Here is a 16,384-nt window from a genome sequence, read left to right as displayed (position 1 = left end):
ATAGATGCAGTTTTCCCATCAGTATAATTACCTTATTAAGGATAAAATCTCATAAGATCCTTTACACTTTGTCTCCTGATTTTTTTTTTTCCTGCTTCATAACTACAGGTATCGTCAATGGAGAAGAGCAATGACCAGAGAAGTGAAGAAGCTGAGGGTGCTACAGAGCATTCCGAAAGGGAAATTGAAAATGATGGGGAAGTCACAGCCCAGGGGGACTATGGAGGAAGCCAAGGGGAAATGGAAATGGAAGAGGAATTTGAATTAGAAGAGGAATTAGAATCTGATTTGGAAGCCACGTCCCCTGAAGGGGAAGTCAGTTCTCTAGATCTGGCTTCCTCAGACATCAGTCTTGGGGAGGGGCCCGAAGATGAAGTTGAACGCACACCCCCGTATGAAGGAACAAGGAGGGAAATGGGTCTTGAGGACAGAGAGGCCCCCCACCCATCCAAATCCACAGGAATGGGGTTCATCACCACAAAGAGCTCCCAGCAAGTATTAGGCCTGTCTGAGCAAATGAACCAGGTGAGTAGCCTGAGGTCTATAGTGTTTTACTGCTCATGAGGTTTGTAAATCTATGTGAGGAACTCAGGGTACACTATAAATAATTCACATGGCAATGCCTGTTAGAAATGTCTTAGCAAACTTAAGTCTCAGGAGCCACTGTCATAGTCCAAGAGTTTCTGAACCCTCCTTTGTGTTCCCAAACCCAAGTTGGAAACATTCCACGTAAGGACATCCAGGTGTCCAGTCTCTAGAGCAACACCGTCCGGTAAAACTCTACATGATAATGAAAAGGCTCTTTATCTGCGCTGTCCAGTATGGTAACTACTAGTCACATGTGACTATAGAGCACTTAAAATGTGGCCAGGGAGATAGAGAAACTGAATTTTTAACCTTTTGAGGATTCTAATTAGTTTAAATGTATATATCCAACAGTTATAAGTGGTTACCAGACTGGACAGTGCAGCTGTGGATAATAATTGTTATAGGCTTATTTTTACTTTTTAATCAAGTACACACAGAAAACTGGAGTACCTTAAAGAACTTTTAAGAATGTTTTTTAAAAGCATTTGACAGTAAGTTGCCTCCCAATGTTTTCATATATGTTGTCCGCAAACGACCATGTGATAATTATCAAAATCAATGTGTTACATTACCAAATACACCTCGGGCTTCCTTCACCAAGTGTCCTTCCATCACCAAGTGATGTCTTTTATAGTAGAGCTCCACTTCAGAATCGCCTGCTGCCTTCAGCTGTATCGTCTCTTTAGTCTTCTCAATCTGTCGACCTTGACGACCTTGACACTTTTAAAGGTCACAGGCCAGCTATTTTGTAGCAGGTCCCTCAGTTTGGTTCTGCCTGGTATTTTCAGGTCTCCAGGTTTAGAATGTCACGGAAGGATGCCATGTTTTCCTGGTGTTCTATCAGGCCGTGCCTCAGTTCAGCTTGTCCATTACTGATGGGCAAGCCCCCAAATGTTTGGACTGTAACTCTCCATGCCAAGACCTTCCTCGCCAGGCCCAGGCCTGATGCCTGTGTCTCACCTTGGGGACAGTCTCTGGAACCCACCTTCCTCATTTTGTCTAGACTCATCACCCCATACTGGGTCAACTCCACTGTTGGCTTTAGGTTTGATTGTTCTAGAAGGAAAGCGAGGGGTAGGGCAGGAAGAGAAGACATTATATTTATTCATCATGTACTCTGGGCTGGACACTTCCATGCCCTTTACATGTGTTGTCTCAGTGACAACAACCCCATTAGGTGGGAACTATTATTATCCCCATTGCTCAGATTAGGAAACTGAGGAGCCAAAGAACTTCCTTACCCAGAGGCATGCAGCTATGATGGCAGTTATGCTTGCTCTGAACTGTGAAGTTCCTCCTCACCCTGTGAAAGCTAAAATAGATAACTTTGGAGAATCACATGATTCAATATTTGATGAACCACAATTAAGCGTTATGACTACAAATGACAAGTGGATATCAAAACCACTTGTAAGATTTTAACAACTGAACAGTGCCCTCCTTTATAAGATAGCCAGGACCAGGAATTCCAGATGGTCCAATGGTTAGAACTCTGCACTTTCAGTGCCAAGGGCCTGGGTTCAATCCCTGATTAGAGAACTAAGATCCTACAAGCCACATGGCATGCCTGAAAAAACAAACACACACAGCCAGGAGTACCAAAGTATAGGTCGCTTGCTGGGCTGTAAACCCAGTTTGCATCCTCAAGTCTAGTTTCTAGAAAACTCACCTGGGGGACTTCTCTGGTGGTCCGGTGGCTAAGACTCTGCCTTCCCAAGGCAAGGGTCCCGGGTTCAATCCCTGGTTGATTCCACATGCTGCAACTAAAGAACCCTCAAGCTTCAGCTAAGACCCAGAGCAACCAAATAAATAGGTAAATAAATAATTCTTTTTAAAAAGAAGATTGGTATGAGAGAAAAAAAACAGTATGGCTTGGTATCTTAATAAAACCTCTTACTTTACAAGAAAAAGAAAACTCACTGGGAAACAGTCTCCAAATTTGATCAACCAGAAGGGCAGAGACAAACTCTAAGAGTGAACCCTAAGAGCGAACTCTATTTCCCTCCTCCCAGCTCAAGTAACTTAACTGTGGAGTGGGAGCTGCTGGGTCACCAGTGTGGTCATTAAGAAAAGCCCTTTCTGGACCCCCCAGAAGTAAGTAGGCTTTGGACTCTGGGCTCCCATGAATGTCATTGTGGTTCTGGATGCCTCAGAAGTCATTTCTAGAAGCAGCATCACCTGAGGAAGAACAGCTGGAAAGAGCAGGAGCTGGGCGTTGAGACAGCCCTTGGCTGGCTAGGCGAACTTAAGCAAGGGCTTCAGCTTCCATGAACTGCTTCCCCTGCAGGAGACAGAAACGACTGGCATCCACCTTGCAGGGTCCCGTGCAGGGTCATTGTCTGCCCTTACTCATGTTCACCAGTTCAGCAGCAGCAGTAGTTATTGTCAACGATAATCATTGCAAGAGTCCCCTTTAGAGTTAAAACGGAGCCAGGTGTTTGGGAAAACATTTTCTTCTGCAAATGTCCCCAAAGTGAAACTGTTTGAAAGAAGAGAAGAAACAGCTCTCTTGGGAGACCCTGGCCGGGCCTCAGGCTTTCAGAAATGCTGTTTACCAGCCTCGGGGAGGGCAGTATTTGGGAATAAAGAAACTCACATCCAGCACATGCCCATGCCTCAGTGTTTACACTTTGCTACAGATCCAGATGGGCAGAGACCACTCCTAAATCCCTCATTGGGGTGGAGGTAGGTGTTTTTTGTTTTGACGATTGCAAAAGCCAAGTGATATGCAAGCAATTTTCTATTGCTTTACCAACTGTGTTAAATTTTGAACACTGTAATAATCAAATTTGAATAATGCCTCAGTCCTGACTAAACCCTCAGAAATTCAGATTTGGTTGTTTTTGCTCTATACAATCCCAGGGAGCACTCCAGCAGAAGGTCTTTCCTCTGGAGGCTGGGCATCACCTCAGACAGAGCCCAGGGAGCAGCGACACATCCCTGGGTCTTGACGAGCTGCCTCCGGGCACAGAGGAGCCCTTTGCCCCGGAGTCAGGTACTACGGGACAAGCCACTTCCCATCCCCTTCTGTGCAAGGGCTCCCACTCCTTCGCCCCCTGTTACCTCGTTTCCTGTTGGGCTGAGTCTAAAGATAAAAATGTCATTAACAGAAATGGATAAGACACGTAGAACATTTGTTCTGTTTTATCTAATTTAATCCTTTCACTTACCTGGTGAGGTAGGAACTGTTCTCCATTTTACAGACCATGAGAGTCATTAAGTGACTTACCCATGTAAGTGGCAGAACCAAGCCTGGACCAAAATCTGGTGACACGGCCCTGGCTACACATCCCTCTCTGCCTTCTGGTCTCAGAGGGGAGCTCGGCCCTAAACATGTCCCTGTGGGCTGAGTTTTCCAAGGTGCTTTCAGGCACACCCCTATCTTTCCACTTGGTTCTGGTATCCCAGTGTTGAGTACATGAGAAAGCAGATTGGGTTGTTTTATACTGTATATAACCTGATGGGAAGAACTGACTCATTGGAAAAGACTCTGATGCTGGGAAAGATTGAGGGCCAGAGGAGAAGGGGATGACAGAGGATGAATGGTCGGATGGCATCACTGACTCAATGGACATGAGTTTGAGCAAACTCTGGGAGATAGTGCTTAGTGACGAAACAACAGCAACAACAAGTATTCCATTTGATGGTGGTGTGCGGATGACCCAGCCAACAAAACCTCACCTCACCTACAAGTGACCTGCAGACAGCACTCATCTAAATGAGTTAGAAACCAAACAGGGTCTCTCCAGCCCAGGAAGGAAGAAAAGCTGAAACTGGAGCCTCACTGATTGCTTTTCAATCGTATCAGTTGTTTTCCTTAAAAAAAAAAAAAATCTATTCCATCATTAAGAAGCCCCCTTTCTGTTCATTATTTATGTATTAAAAGGTATCCACAAAATGTGTTTGCTTCTTGTCTACCTTTAAAGTTCAATCATTCCTACAAAATATGTTGAATTAGCTAGTAGAAAATTCATGAGCAGAAGACCCTATTAATAGCATTGTGAACCCTAACCCAACGGGGGCTTTGTCTTTCTCTTTTCCCTCATGTTGCACAAGCCTGGGCATTTAGCTTTCTGATGAACTTCCCCCAGATAAGCACTCTATTAACTCCTCAATAACATTTGCTGTTCCCCCCTTACTTGTCCCCCTAGAACCCGACACCCACCCCAGGGAGGGAGCCGCGTCCTCCTTCCTGGACAGGATCCAACAGCTAAGCATGGTGGAAGAAGGGGGCCTGGTGGAGACAGTGGGATCTGAGGGCAGCGATGAGGCGGAAGAAGACAGATCCCAGCTGGTGGTCTTGGACCCAGACCACGTAAGACATTCGCGGGTTTTGCTTTTGCCCCACACAGACGAAGATGGACTTAGAGACACTGCTGCACTTGCCCTGTTCTGCCTGGAGCCTCCATGGCCCGCCTTTTACCCAGCAAATGCTGTGCTCTGTTTCATCTGCTCCCCGAATAGTTTATCTGCAGGGTTTGGGCTGCCACCTTGTCAAGTGTATTCTCCCTTCAGGTTCATTCACTCAGACTCAGCATTTCTCAGTCACTGGAAGCCGATCTCTCTTCGTGGTGGGGGCTTCCTGAGCACTGTAGGGTGCTGAGGAGCATCCCCGGGGCCTCCGCCTACCAGATGCCAGCAGCACCATCTTGGTTGTGATGGCCAGAAATGTCTCCAGACTTTGGGCGGGGGCAAGGTGACCTCCACTGAGAGCCATCGCCTGGCATGTCCCACAGCTCTGGCAAGGCGGGAGGACGGGTCTTGACTGGCGCTAAGGTTGCAGTGGGAAATGGGGCTCAAGGTTCATTTGGTGCTGGCATCCAAGGCTCTGCTCATCACTGCCCTTCAGCTCTGGGGATTAAACCAGTACCACCACCCCAGCTTATCCTGTCATTTTGTCAAAATATGCACTCAGGTCCTTCAGTGCCTACAGTGAGACCACAAGTGACTTCTGAAGTAAGAATTCTGGGCAGAAGTGGGGAGCACCCAGTATGAAAGTCATTTCTGTCTCCACCTCACCAAGAGCTGTGGTTAAGCCCTGGAGGGGACAGGACAGTAACTGGCTATACTTTTCCATTGTTCTAGCCCCTGATGATAAGATTCCAGGCTGCCCTAAAGAGCTATCTTAACCGGCAGATAGAGAAACTGAGGCTGGAACTTCAAGAACTGGTGCGTACCTGTCCCACCTCCCACTCAGCTGTGCTCCCTCCTGCATCTCCATGACCCAGTTTCTCTCTCTGGTGCAGAGCGTGGCCACCAAGCAAAGCCGAGTCCAGCGGCAGGAGCTGGGGGTGAACCTTTACGGGGTCCAGCAGCACCTGGCCCGCCTGCAGATGCAGCTTGAGAAGAGTCACGACCGCCACTCCATCGCTGCGTGCACGAGGCAGCAGAAGGAGGAGGAGCTGCAGAGGGTACGCTTGCTGTACGCCAAGACCTGTGAGACCGCCAACGAGGAGCGCAAAAAGCGTAAGGCAGCTCTGTGTCCTTGCAACTGTCCATGGGGGTGTCCCCACATGCCACAGAGACCCTAAGGGGATCCTCACCTGCCATCGAATCCCTGAATACCTTTGCAACCTGGTGGGGTGGCCCAAGTGCCATCATGACCCCAAGGGGTGTCCCCATGTGCTGTCATGACCCTGAGCCACTGTAGGATATCATGAAAGGCAAGATGTGTTCATGTCCTGGAGGCATTCCCATCCTTTTTGGGAAGGAAAGACCTGTCTTAAAATGCACCTAATTAGGCAAAGCAGCAAACACTAAAAGCCGGCAGGTTGGGTTTATGGAGGCAAAAGTGGGAGAGGCTGCTGGGCTGCTGGGGTGGAAGATAGGGTCTCCAGAAGGCAGGGAAGAGTGGGGATGGGCAGGGTTTAAACAGGTGGGGAGGTATAGGTGAGGCCAACCCAAAGTGCAGGGACCCATGATCCAGAGCCCTGCAGCCCCAGGCTGTGCGGCAGGTTAAGGGGAGCAGGTGACTCTGGAGCAGAAGAGACCACGGGGCTAGGACTAGTCACTGTTCCTACCAGAGCAAAGCCCTGCACAGAGAGAGGCAGTGGGCCACAGTGAACAGCATGGTCACAGCAGATTATTTCAGTTTTTGTGTTTTTCATGTTTCCGACTTTCTTTGTCACCTCTGTGTGACTATTATAACGGGGGAAGTAACCTAAAAGAATTTGAAAGAAAACAGAATCACACCTGTATCTCAACTGTCAATGGAAAGAAGCATTTTGGACCCTGAGAAATGTAGGAGAGGATTCCAGACAGAGTTGGGGAAGTGCTCACTTAGAGAGCACTCCTCCCTGATTATCACCAAGTTAACAGAATCTACCAAAAAGAGAAGGCTTCGCTAGTGGCTCAGACGGTAAAGCGTCTGCCTGCAATGCGGGAGACCCAGGTTCAATTCCTGGGTCGGGAAGATCCCCTGGAGAAGGAAATGGCAATCCACTCCAGCACTCTTGCCTGGAAAATCCCATGGACAGAGGAGCCTGATAGGCTACAGTCCATGGGGTCACAAAGAGTTGGACACAACTGAGAGACTTCACTTTACCAAAAGGAGAAGAGCAGGGCACTCACACTAGAACAGTGGAGCCACATCCTCCAGTTATAACAGAAGTTAGACCATTTTGAAAGAGGACACAGGTCCCCTGCTCCCTCCACACAGGAGCAATCATGCCCACCAGCACCCCCCATCAGAGGCTAAAGGCGCAGATGGGCTTCTGGAAAGATCCAGTTGTCTTTATGGACACTGTGTCCTTTCTGGAGGTCACCAGGGAGCAGGAGCAGAGCTTGTTCCACCAAGCAAGGACCCACCTCACAGCACCATTTCTCCCTTCTTTGAGCTAAACAATTTGGGTGATGGTCCCAGCCCTGCCCACCAGGTGCTGCCACTGCCCTGTCCTGTAGGTGAAACATGGGCCTTTGCTTCTGGACAGTGTCTACGGTTGCCCACCTTACTTGGGAGGGAGGTGAAACCCACCAGTCAGTAACCTTCACACCCAAGTGTGAGTCCACAGCAGCAATCCCCAGACAGGAGAGCAGACCTCTCCACAGACGAGCATCGGGTTCTGAAACTGAGCATGTGCCAACTTGTGTTTGACGTGAGACTTTAGAGGCTATCTCACCAGGCAAATGAAAACCAACTGTTAGAGAAAAGGATACTAGAATTAAAAAATAGAATCATCATCCCCCCTCCCAAAAAAAGTACAAAATAGATAAATCAGCACTGCTGAAAATTGAGCAACTGAGTTTGTGTACTGAAAGCCCAGTGTGAGGAATTCTATCCAGAATTCAGAGCAAACCCCCAAAGTGATGGACATTCTGAGAAAGAGATAAAAGACATGGATGTAGGTCTGGTAAAGTCAGCATCCATAACATAGAAATTCCAGGAGATTAGGGGCATTAACCAATGACATCAGAGGAAAATGTTTGCATGAGTTCAAGAAAGATGGATTTTCAGGTGTAAAGACTCATGTAGGGCCAGGTGGGTGGAAGAAAAAATAAACATGCCCAGACATAGTTGGTGAAATTTTTAAATTCCAAAGGTAAAGGGGGGGAAATGCCATAGGATTACAGACAGGACAAAACCAGACGTTCCCTATGTGATTCAACCCTCCAGAGGGTGGAAATTTGGGGAAGTGCTTCCCAGGCTTGTTTTATAATTCTCAGTATAATCCTTACTGGAAAAAGCTTCCAGTGTACAAAACGTAGTGATCCTACTTACACGATATGAAAATCCTAAATAAAATATTAGCAAATGTTAAACTTGTGCTCAGCAACAAAAGATTAAGTTTAGCAATATATGAAAAGAAAAAAATAGCTCCTAGTGAAGGAGGGCTTAATTCTGGAATAATTTGAAATTAAGGAATCTACTGATTCATTGCACTTTTTTCTTAAAGGAGAGAGAACAAAAAGATTTTCTGGGTGGATGCCCAGTGGATGTTTGAATAAAACTCATTATTCATCCTAAACTAGGGTAGAAGGAAATTTCTTTGTAAGTGTTTATCAGCAACTGATAAGACAGTTTTACTCAGTGGAAAGCCCTGGAGTGATCATAGCTAACGTGAGGAATGAGATGAGGATACACTGTTTTGGACGTTCCAGCTATGAAAGAAAACAGGAAATATAAACAAAGTATAGATTCTGGATATGATGTCATGAGACTCATTCTCCACCAATGGTATGATTGTTTACCTAGAAGATTCAAGATTACTGTTGAAAAAGAAGCAAATAAAAGTAATAAGAAATCTATAAAGTAACTGAATACCAGAGTTATAATTTTCTTTTCTACCAGTCATATCCAATTATGAATTATTAATGTAATTGTAAAAATCTCATCCATGATATCTATAACAGCCATAAAATACTTAGGAATAAGTCTAATAAGAAGCAAGTGAACCAGACTTCCCTGGTGGTCCAGTGGTTAAGAATCCATCTGCCCAGGCAGGAGACATGGGTTAGATCCCTGGCCCTGGAAGATCCCACATGCATTGGGGCAACTAAGCCTGTGCCACAGTGACTGAGCCCACACGCCCTGAAGCCCGTGCTCTGCAATAAGAGAAGCCATCGCAATGAGAAACCCACACACCGCAACTAGAACAGGCCCGCACACAGCAAGGAAGACCCAGCGTAGCCAAATAAATAAATAAAAGGAAGCAAGCAAACCTGTCGGAAGAAAAACAATAAAACTTTACTAAAGGATATAAAACATTTAAATAAATGCAACAGTCATGTGATGGGATGGGCAGATGCAGAATATATAAATGTTATTTCTCTAAATTAATAAGCAGTTCACTGCAAGTCCAGTTAAAATCCACAATGGGATGTTTGGGTGAGCTTGAATTTATTTAAGATGGTTAATTATTATTTTTGAGGAGTAATAATACAAACTTGAAGCTCTCTGGAGTCTCCCTCTGGCCCAGTTCAGCCCCCTCTGCAGAGTCACAATGGTATGATTGATTCTTGTGTATTCTTTTAAAGATATTTTTGTATATAAAAGCAAAGTTATAAAGGTGTGGTATTTTTTTCTATTTTTTACACAAGTAGCTGTATGCTATGCCCACCACTCTGTTCCCTGCTTTTTCCCCCTTATCAATGCTTGCTAGAAATTATTCCAGAGCAATACCTTAAAAACTCTCCATTCTCAACAAATTGATTTTCAAGATCCCTTGGAATACTAAATGCGTAAGAATATCCAAAAAATTTTGAAAGAGAAGGGTAATGAGGGAATATCGTCCCAACAGGTATCAAAGCACTGTATCAGTCTACAGCAATAGAAACGAAATGGCTCACGGGGAAAACACGGGCAAACAGATCAATGGTGCAGAGTAGGGGTTCCAGGAAGTTTATCTGGAATCTGTTTATTGCAAATTGAACGTACAGATTGCACTTGAAAATCACTAAATATTTTCGCTCATTTGACCATCCAAAAAGGAACACTTAGACTCCTATTTCATGCTAAGCAAAGCCTGTTGACCCTGCATATCCTTTTCTGACACCAGGTCAAGAAAACTCTGCTTCTAGAGGGCTCACCTGCTGAGGTCAGGCCCGTCTGATAATTACCCTTTTTGCCCCAAAACACAACCTGATCTCAGGAGTGACACCAGGGGCAGAGTTCACGGGGGCTTTTCAAGACTCTGCCCACCCTGTCTTATTACAGGAAGGGCCCTTCAAGGCCTAATAGGTGAGACTACTATCCTGCTATAGAAGAGGGGTGATGGTATGAGTAGGCAAGTCAAAAGGGAAAAGGGCAGCCGGTCTTCATACTGTGAAAACAGACTTGATTTCACTAATGTTGCAAGAATACAAATTAAAAAGAATATTTGAGGACTTCCCTGATGGTCTAGCGGTAAAGAATCTGCCTGTCAATGCAGGCGACATGGGTTCTATCCCTGGTCTGGAGATCCCACATGCCGTGGGGCAACTTAGTCCCTGAGCCACAACGACTGACCCCCAGGCCCTAGAGCCTGTGCTCCGCTACAGAGAAGCCACTGCGATGAGAAGCCCGAGCACCGCAGCTAGAATGCAGCCCCCGCTCACCGCAACTAGAAAAAGCCTGCTTGAAGCAACGGAGACCCAGTGCAGACAAAGATAAAATAAATGAACAAAAATTTTTTTTAATAAAAAAAATTTGAAATATTGGCTCTCAGTCACTCAGCCAGGAAAGAAGGAAAGAGGGGGAAGAAGTGAGTGCCCTGGAGGAAGGGTGGGCAAGCTCCCTGATTCAGGTCAGGGGAGTTATTCAGCACCGTCTACCATAGCGAAGGGCCATAGGCCGGGCGACTTGAACAGTAGAAGTTTGCTTTCTTGTAATTCTGGAGGCCAGATGTACAAGATCAAGGTGTTGGCAGGGTGGTTCTACCTGAGGCCAATCTCCTGGGCTTGTGGACAGTCATCATTCCCCTGTGTCCACACAGGGGCTCATCCACTATGTGTCTGTGTCCTAACCGCCTCTTCTCCTAAAGACACCAGTCGTTGGGCCCACCCTAGTGACCTCATTTTACCTTAATGACCTCTTTAAAGACCCTCTCCCCAGATACACTCCTACAGTCCACCCAGCAACCACTCTTTATACAGAACTCCCCCGTCTTTTCCCTGTACCCGCTCCGTTCCTCTCCCCTATAATTCTTATCCACAGGGGACTGAAAGAATTCTCTAGTGTTAGAGTTTTTAAATCATCTTGGATGTTAAAAAAATGTGTTTGTCAAGTTTAAGTCCATCCTTCAGAAACACCTGACTCTAATATGATATTCACCCAGCAGCCTTTTGATCTATAAATCGATTTTCTGTTTGGATCTACACACTGAATAAGGAACGCTCTACACCAGTGAACAGTTACTTACTGGTGGAAGTTTATCTCCCTAAATAAGCTGATGTTTTAGCTTATAAATCCATCTCATGAGAGTTTTGTTACAAGGAACCCATACTTCAGTGGTGCTCAGCACCCCCTTCAGGCTGGTTTTTCTCCCAGGGGATTTAGGACCGAACCTGACATTGCCAACTCCATGTGGTAAGAAATCTGTAAAATTTACACAAGGCCTCATCACCTTGACACTGTTTCAGAACATCCTTGGACATGAAGAATCTCTAACATGTGCTGGGAGTTGGAGGGCGTGTTGCAATTAATAGGCATCAGTTCAGTTCAGTCACTCAGTTATGTCCGACTCTTTGCGACCTCATGGACTGCAGCACGCCAGGCCTCCCTGTCCATCACCAACTCCTGGAGTTTACTCAAACTCATGTCCATTGAGTCGGTGATAGCATCCAGCCATCTCATCCTCTGTGTCATCCCCTTCTCCTTTTGCCTTCAATCTTTCCCAGCATCAGGGTCTTTTCCAAAGAGTCAGTTCTTTGCATCAGGTGGCCAAAGTATTGGAGTTTCAGCTTCAGCATCAGTCCTTTAATGAGTATTCAGGACTGACTTCCTTTAGAATGGACTGGTTGGATCTCCTTGCAGTCCAAGGAACTCTCAAGAGTCTTTTCCAACACCACAGGTCAAAAGCATCAATTCTTCGGTGCTCAGCTTTCTTTATAGTCCAACTCTCACATCCATACATGACCACTGGAAAAAACAGCCTTGACTAGACGGACCTTTGTTGGCAAAGTAATGTCTCTGCCATTTAATATGCTGTCTAGGTTGGTCATATATTCTGTCTCTCCACCTATTAATAGACTGTAAGGTCTTTGACGGCATGGTCCAGGTCTTTGTAGTTTTAAGGCTGTTTCTCAGGCCCATCCCACAGTGGGGGGAGGGGTGCCGCGTCCATGTTGGTCTGTATGCAATGCTGGGACACCCTCCCCTTCTCTTCCCAGTGGCAGCTCTGCAAACTGAGATGGAGACCCTGGCTCTGCATCTCTTCTACATGCAGAACATAGACCAGGACGTGCGTGACGACATCCAAGTGATGAAACAAGTCGTGAAGAAGTCAGAAGCCCAGCGCATGCGGGCCGAGCTGGAGAAGAAGCAGCAGGTATTCTGCAAAGACGATGCCCACGTGACGATAGCTACCCCTTGGATTTCCCAATCAGCCTTGCCCATGTTTGAATACCGCAGCCCTGGGGGGGCCGTGTCCAGCCTGGGATCGCTGACATGGGTCTGGGTTGGTGGGGACCAACCATGCGTCTTCTCTCTTATTGTCTCACCATGCATCTTATCCCTGCCCTTCTAGGACCTGCACGTGGACCAGCTGACCACCCGAGCCAACCAGCTGGAAGAACAAACCGCCCTGTTCGAGGCCCAGTACCACGCACAGGCTAAAGACACTCAGATGCTCAGGAAAGCAGTGAGTGAGGTAAGCATCACCCATGCCATCTGGCAGTGCCCGGGAAGTGCCTGCATGCCTACTGAGAGACTGACTGAGCCCTCAGTTAGCTGGCCCACCCTCTGCACATCTGTCTGTCCTCATAAGCATCTCAGAGCACCTGACTGACCCACGGTGATGATACCAGCTGACTGATGGCAGGTATTCTTACTCTCACCGTAGCAGTGACAGACTAGAAGATGTCCCAGAAGCTGGGACATTCTGTCCTGCTTGCTGGGACATCCTTAGCAAGCTTCTTAGCAACAGCAGACCTCTTTCAAGGAGAGCTGAAGTTTCCCTAACCATTCTCAGCCTGGACTGCTGGCACACCTGGGCAGTGCCCACATCTCCATTCCATAGCAAGTAAGAGAGAGCCCAGGCTCAATGCGACGCCAAGTTCAGTGACTGGCACTGGAAACCAAAATTGCTGTCACTTTTTAATCTGTGAATCACCATCTATTTCATACATGCAGTGACGGCATGAAAGAAACAACACACTTTCACTGAAGGAAAGACAAATGGGTGGGCTCGAACAAACAAACATATGTGGGTCCACATGGGAAAGTGCCCAGTTCTCACCAACCCATGAGTATACTTAATCTAGAATGAATGCCCATCAGAATCTTGGCAGAGGGAAGCTCTTTAGTTAACAAAGCAATTCTTAAGTTTACCTAAAATATAAATTCAGAGGACTAGCAGAGAATTGTCCAGGGAGGAAAGTTCATGAAGGCTGTTTGCCCGGAAATGACAGGTTTCCTGAGACATGAGACTTTCTGGGCTAACACCAGGGGAGTCCAGGACAAACCAGGATGGTGGGTACCCCCCTAACATTAAATACTATGAAGCCCAAGTGGCTAAAATAATGACTTACTGCAGTCAGGGACAGACAGGTAGGCTGTGGGAGCCTGTGAGAGAGCCCAGAATCAAGGAAACGTTTGAATAGAAATTTCATGGATTGTAAATTAATGGTGAGCAAGTGAGTTATGCGCCCAGAGGTGTTGGGACATTTGGTTAATCATTTGGGGAAAAAAATCACATCTTTTCCTCATACCACACACTAAAACAAATTCAACTATTGAAATGAGGGAAGCTATACCAGAAGAAAGAAAAAGAAATATCTGTAGAGTCCTGGGTTGGAGAGGGCTTTCTAAGCATAATACCACTAAGTTTGGTGGTGTAAAGAGATTTTGAAAATCAATCCAGAATCTGCCACGCACGTTTCTGCTCTGTGCTGATCACACACACACACACACACACACACACACACACACACGACACTGTCGTTTTCCTTCCATTGTGTCTTTCTGTGTCTCCCACCGCTCCCTGCTGGCTGTGTCCTGCCAGGACAGGGCCATCCCACGTTCATTCCTCCTGCCTTTCTGCACCCAGAACCAGGGGGCGGGGGGGAGGTGGGGGCCATGGCAGGTGCACCACAGACACTGATGACAGACAAGGGCAGGACAGGGGTTCTCCTAACCAAGATGGTGAAGGTGAGCAAGGCAAGGGAAGCAGGGCTTCTACACTGATAGCGGGGGTGCAGCGTGCCTTCATCAGGATCTTTATTCAAGGACAATATTGCACCATGTGTCACGGGCACCCACCCCACCCCCTAGCACACTCTCCCAAAATATCACTGTTCAGCCTTCATTCCAGGGAAAATGGGCATGCAAATTAACTTTTTGTACATTAAATACTCAGTGAACAAAATGAATAGAGAGTCCCTGGGGACACAGTGCTGTGTGTGATAGCAAAGAAAGTCCCAAGAAGAGGACTTTGGCTAAACAAATTATGATATATCCATACAGTAGAGGACTACCAATAAAATATTTGCTAACATGGAAACCCATTCACAATATGCTATTTTAAATACTAAGTTATAAAACAATAATAGAATGTGATTGCACACGCACAGGCAAACACAACACACACACATCAGGGTGATAGGAATGGTAAACTTTAAATAATGGGATGGTTTTTATTTTCTTTTTGCTTATTTACATATTCTAATTTGCATAGAATGAACACTTTTTTTTAATGCGGACTGTGTTTAAAACTGCTGCTGCTGCTAAGTCACTTCAGTCGTGTCCGACTAAAAACTGAATTCAGCTCAATCTTTACCTCTCAGCCTGCACCTTGGTCAACAAGCCCTTGTCTGGCAGATTGGGGAGTTCCGTGGGAGGGCACCTGCCCCTGGCTGACCGTCCCCACTCAGCCCAGCCTGGGGAGGAGCCCAGCAGTTTTGGCACCTTCTGCCTCAGCCGGGTACCGTGGGTGCACAAGCTGGTCCATGGCACAGAGCGGCCTTCTCAGTTAATAACTTACCCAGATCCAGAAATGTCTCAGCAGTCATGGTATAATTAACTCACACCACTTTATGCTCTATAATGGTAATGAATAGATGATTTATTAAAGCCCTGACGACAGGAGTGCGATTCCCCAGTGTAATGCCTCCTTTCACATCCAGCTCTGCCCTCTTATCATCCCTGTGAGTGTTCGAGGCCGCTCTGACCTCCAGTGTCTGCCATGCACATCCCGCAAGAGCAGAGGCTGACCGGACTCAGCATCTCCACTAAGATGCTCGTGGCCCAAAGAGGGTCCCACCCGAGCCTTCACTCCGTGCCCCTTCCAAGAATCAGCACGAGGCCAGACTGCTAGGAGTGCAGTGATTCCCCTGGAACGACACTCAAGGACATTCACGAGACCCAGCACTTGGGGTCGAGCTGAGTGTGCTGGGCCTCCAGGCACCATCCCACCTGATCTGATGGCCCAGCATGTGGCTACTGTTATTGTTCCCGTGTCACGGCTGGGGCTCAAGGCTCAGGCAAGTGCTGGATGGGCCTTTTGAGCCGTGTTTAATTTCACGTGTGTCCTTCTGTTGCTGAGAGTAGCCTCAGCAACTATATAAACAAAAGCTAGGGTCACGGGGAAGGAAGGCGATTTGGGAAGCTCGGGGCTCTCCGATGTCCTTCTGGGGGCTCTGAGCTTAATGACGTGAGACCAACGTCCACGTAACCTCGACTGTCCACTGCAGGCCTGCACGGAAATAGAGGCCATCAGCATGGAGAAGAAGCACATCCTGCAGCAGTGGGCCACCAGCCTGGTGGGCATGAAACATCGCGACGAGGCTCACAGGACCATCCAGGAGGCGCTCAGGTGCGGGCGGCCCTGCTGGTTGCCACAGAGGTGGGCCAGGCGTCTCAGGGCCACAGGCAGGGCCCTGGATGGAGCGGTGGGAGAACTCGTGACATGTGGGAACTCGGAGGCAGGTGCAAAGTGGACTCCATGCCCGCCTCCTCCCAGGCGAGCATGGAGCGCCCGTCCCCAGCTCTCCTGGGACAAAGGGGCGCACCTGCAGCCCTGCGGCCCCAATTTCCGTTCTTGAAACCCCCCCTTATTGTTCACCCAGATTTCAGTGTTTCTTAAATCCTTTCAAACTTTCCGTGGCACCGGGAGCTGCAAAGCTTTCATGCTCAGATTTCCTGGGAGGATTAAGGAGAAACAGT

The 16,384-nt window shown here is 47.2% G+C and overlaps 1 protein-coding gene across 2 annotated transcripts in view; it reads left to right on the top strand.

Annotated features, from left to right (window-relative positions):
• The window catches only part of CCDC40 (coiled-coil domain containing 40), a 42,405-nt gene that overhangs the window by 2,326 nt on the left and 23,695 nt on the right, over window positions 1–16,384 (top strand). For both annotated transcript variants that reach the window (XM_061392646.1, XM_061392647.1), the window contains 8 exons: window positions 109–525; window positions 3,451–3,583; window positions 4,740–4,903; window positions 5,674–5,757; window positions 5,835–6,054; window positions 12,394–12,551; window positions 12,750–12,872; window positions 15,913–16,034. In XM_061392646.1, the coding sequence (XP_061248630.1) occupies window positions 109–525; window positions 3,451–3,583; window positions 4,740–4,903; window positions 5,674–5,757; window positions 5,835–6,054; window positions 12,394–12,551; window positions 12,750–12,872; window positions 15,913–16,034 (1,421 nt within the window). The remainder of the gene's footprint in view (window positions 1–108; window positions 526–3,450; window positions 3,584–4,739; window positions 4,904–5,673; window positions 5,758–5,834; window positions 6,055–12,393; window positions 12,552–12,749; window positions 12,873–15,912; window positions 16,035–16,384) is intronic.

The sequence above is a fragment of the Bos javanicus genome, chromosome 19, assembly GCF_032452875.1.
Source record: "Bos javanicus breed banteng chromosome 19, ARS-OSU_banteng_1.0, whole genome shotgun sequence".
In the NCBI taxonomy this organism is placed as follows: Eukaryota; Metazoa; Chordata; class Mammalia; order Artiodactyla; family Bovidae; genus Bos; species Bos javanicus.
Note: the sequence above shows the minus strand (reverse complement) of the source record. Positions and strands in the feature narration are given on the sequence as shown.